At 51.8% G+C, this 2,755-nt stretch overlaps 1 protein-coding gene across 1 annotated transcript; it reads left to right on the top strand.

Annotated features, from left to right (window-relative positions):
- The first annotated feature begins 485 nt into the window (after nt 1–485).
- On the top strand, nt 486–2,514 carry KBTBD7 (kelch repeat and BTB domain containing 7). Its single transcript, XM_082246756.1, has one exon. The coding sequence runs from the start codon at nt 487–489 to the stop codon at nt 2,494–2,496; it is 2,010 nt and encodes a 669-aa protein (XP_082102882.1). The 5' UTR covers nt 486; the 3' UTR covers nt 2,497–2,514.
- Nucleotides 2,515–2,755: the final 241 nt, after the last annotated feature.

The raw sequence follows: 2,755 nt of genomic DNA, 5'->3' as shown, positions 1-2,755 counted from the left end.
AAAGCTCTGTTTGTGGGAAAAAAAGAACACCAAATTCGTTTAGGTACAGCGTCGCACGACCGCGCAATTGTCCGTTAAAGTCACGCAGTGCCGAATCGCAAAATACCCCCTGGTCTTTTAGCAGCCAAATCCTCCGGGGCTTAAGTGGTTAATGAAGGTAAGTACGTGAATGTAAGTTCCACACTAATTAGCCGCAGGACCTGTGTAATTAATTTGTGTTCTGTTTTATGGGATGAGGTGGTAACCTAACTTGGAGACCCCCGGATGTCAATGGAAAATGCCAGTTTTCCCATGCATGCAGCAGGTCAGTAACTCAAAGTACCAAATCCGGGGGGGGGGGGGTTCTACATGACAGCCAGGCAACTAGCATTTGTGAAATGAAGGCTCCGTGTGACTGTGCACAGAAGGGTCTCTTCATCAGCACTAGGAGATTACCAGATACCGATATCGGCACAACAGTACGTCTGGGATAATCTCCCCCCCACCATGACCGCTCACTCCGGTCACGCCCCTCCAGGCGCGCTGACGTCACGGCGTAGGCAGGAAGGAAGTGTTGTGAGTGAGGCGCTCGGTGTCATGTCTGGTCTGGGGGTGTCTAGTTTGTTCTCCGGTCCGGAGGTTCTGGAGGACTCGGGTCACGCCTCATCCCTTCTAGCGCAGCTGAAATCTTTCTATGACTCCCAGCTGCTGTGCGATGTCACCCTCCGTGTGCTGGGAGGGGGCCCTGAGGAGCCGGAGAGCAGCCGGAGCTTCCTGTGTAACCGTAATGTGCTGTCTGCGGCCTGCCCGTACTTCAAGAGCATGTTCACCGGTGGCCTGTATGAGAGCAAGCAGCAGGAGGTCACCCTCCATGACGTCAGCCCTGAGTCCATGGCTCTGATCATTGATTACTGCTACACAGGCCGAGTCACCGTCACCGAGGGCAACGTCCAGCGCCTCTACGCCGCCGCCGACATGCTGCAATTGGAGTACGTAAGGCAAGCCTGTGCCAACTACCTCGCCCGCCGCCTCGACCTTCACAACTGTGCCAGCATCCTCCGCTTCGCCGATGCCTTTGACCATCCCGAGCTTAGGTTACGCTCTCTCGCCTTCATGGCACGCCACTTCGAGCAGCTCGCCCTTGGCGACGAACTTTGCGAGCTGAGTTTGGCCCAGCTGAAAGCGGTCCTGAGCATGGACAATCTGGATGTGGGCAGCGAGAGAGTGGTGTGCAACGCTGCCCTGCGCTGGCTGGAGGCCAATCCTAAGGAGGCGACTGATGGGTGTCAGGAGGTCCTGGCCTGCATCCGCTGGCAGCACTTTACAGAGAAGGACCAGGTGTATCTGGAGAGCCTCAGGGCCAAGCCATTGGTGCGCAAACAATGCTTGCAATATCTGGACTCCGTCCTACCCGGTAAGGAGGATAAACACGCCACCTGCATGCTGCCATGCCAGGAGAGTAATCCACTCCGCAGAATCGGCATGATTGCCAAGGAAATGGTCATCTTTTTTGGTCACCGTAAGGAGCCCTTCTTGTGCTATGACCCTTATTCAGGTGACATTTACACCATGCCTTCTCCACTGACCAACCTAGCACACGGGAAAGCAGTGACTTCATCCGCTGTATGTGTCTCTCCAGAGAATGACTTGTACTTGGCTACTCAACCCATGAAGCAGCTTTGGGTTTATAGCCCTGTCCAGAACAGCTGGCAACTTCTAGCGGAAAGGCTGCTGTGCCGAGAAGGCATGGATGTGGCTTACCTCAATGGTTACGTCTATATTGTAGGTGGACGTGACCCATCGACCGGTGCCAAGATCAAAGATGTGGAGTGCTACAGTGTGCAGAGGAATCAGTGGGCGCTGGTTGCTCCAGTGCCCCATTCTTTTTATGCCTTTGAACTGGTGACCTGTAATGACCATTTGTACGCTATCAGTAACAAAAGAATGTTGTGCTATGACCCTTCATGTAACCAGTGGCTTAACTGTGCCTCTTTAAAGCGATGTGACTTCCAGGAAGCCTGCGTCTTCAATGACGAAATCTACTGCATATGTGACATTCCATTGGTGAAGGCCTACAATCCAGCCAGGGGAGAGTGGCGACGGATTAGCCCCATACCTGCCGAAGGGAACACCAACAATTACCAGATTGTAAAACATGGTTCCAAACTTCTGCTTATCACTACTACCATTGTTCAATGGAAGAAGAACCGTGTGACTGTTCATGAGTATGATGTGACCAATGATCGCTGGGTGAACATCGGCACCATGTTAGGTCTTCTTCATTATGACACAGGATTCATTTCTCTTTCTGCCCGTGTCTACCCATCTTGCTTGGAGCCAGGGCAGAGCTTCATCACCGAGGAGGAAGACGTACGCAGCGAGTCGAGTACTGATTGGATGGATGGCTTTAGCGAACTGGACTCTGAATCTGACAGCCTCAGCTCGTTTTCAGAGGATGAGTGGCCAAGGGTGGCAGTGGTAAGGCCACCGCGGTTATATATTGATGACTCTTTCTAATCAAAAATAGAAGAAGCAATATTTGTTTCCTGTTAAGACTCCTACGTGCCGTTGGGTTAAAGCAGTGATGGGAAACCTTGGCACACCAGATGTTTTGGAACTACATTTCCCATAATGCACATGCTGCAGTGTAGTTGAGCATCATGGGAAATTTAGTTCCAAAACATCTGGGGTGCCAAGGTTCCCCATCATTGGGTTAAAGGATTTGCATCTGAAAGAAAAAACATGCTGAGATGCTGCACTACTTGAAATGAACTGA

This window comes from Pelophylax lessonae, assembly GCF_965119305.1.
Source record: "Pelophylax lessonae genome assembly, chromosome: 2".
In the NCBI taxonomy this organism is placed as follows: Eukaryota; Metazoa; Chordata; class Amphibia; order Anura; family Ranidae; genus Pelophylax; species Pelophylax lessonae.
Note: the sequence above shows the minus strand (reverse complement) of the source record. Positions and strands in the feature narration are given on the sequence as shown.

Coding starts and splice junctions, on each gene's coding strand:
- KBTBD7 (XM_082246756.1), top strand. CDS start 487: ATGACCGCTCACTCCGGTCACGCCCCTCCAGGCGCGCTGACGTCACGG.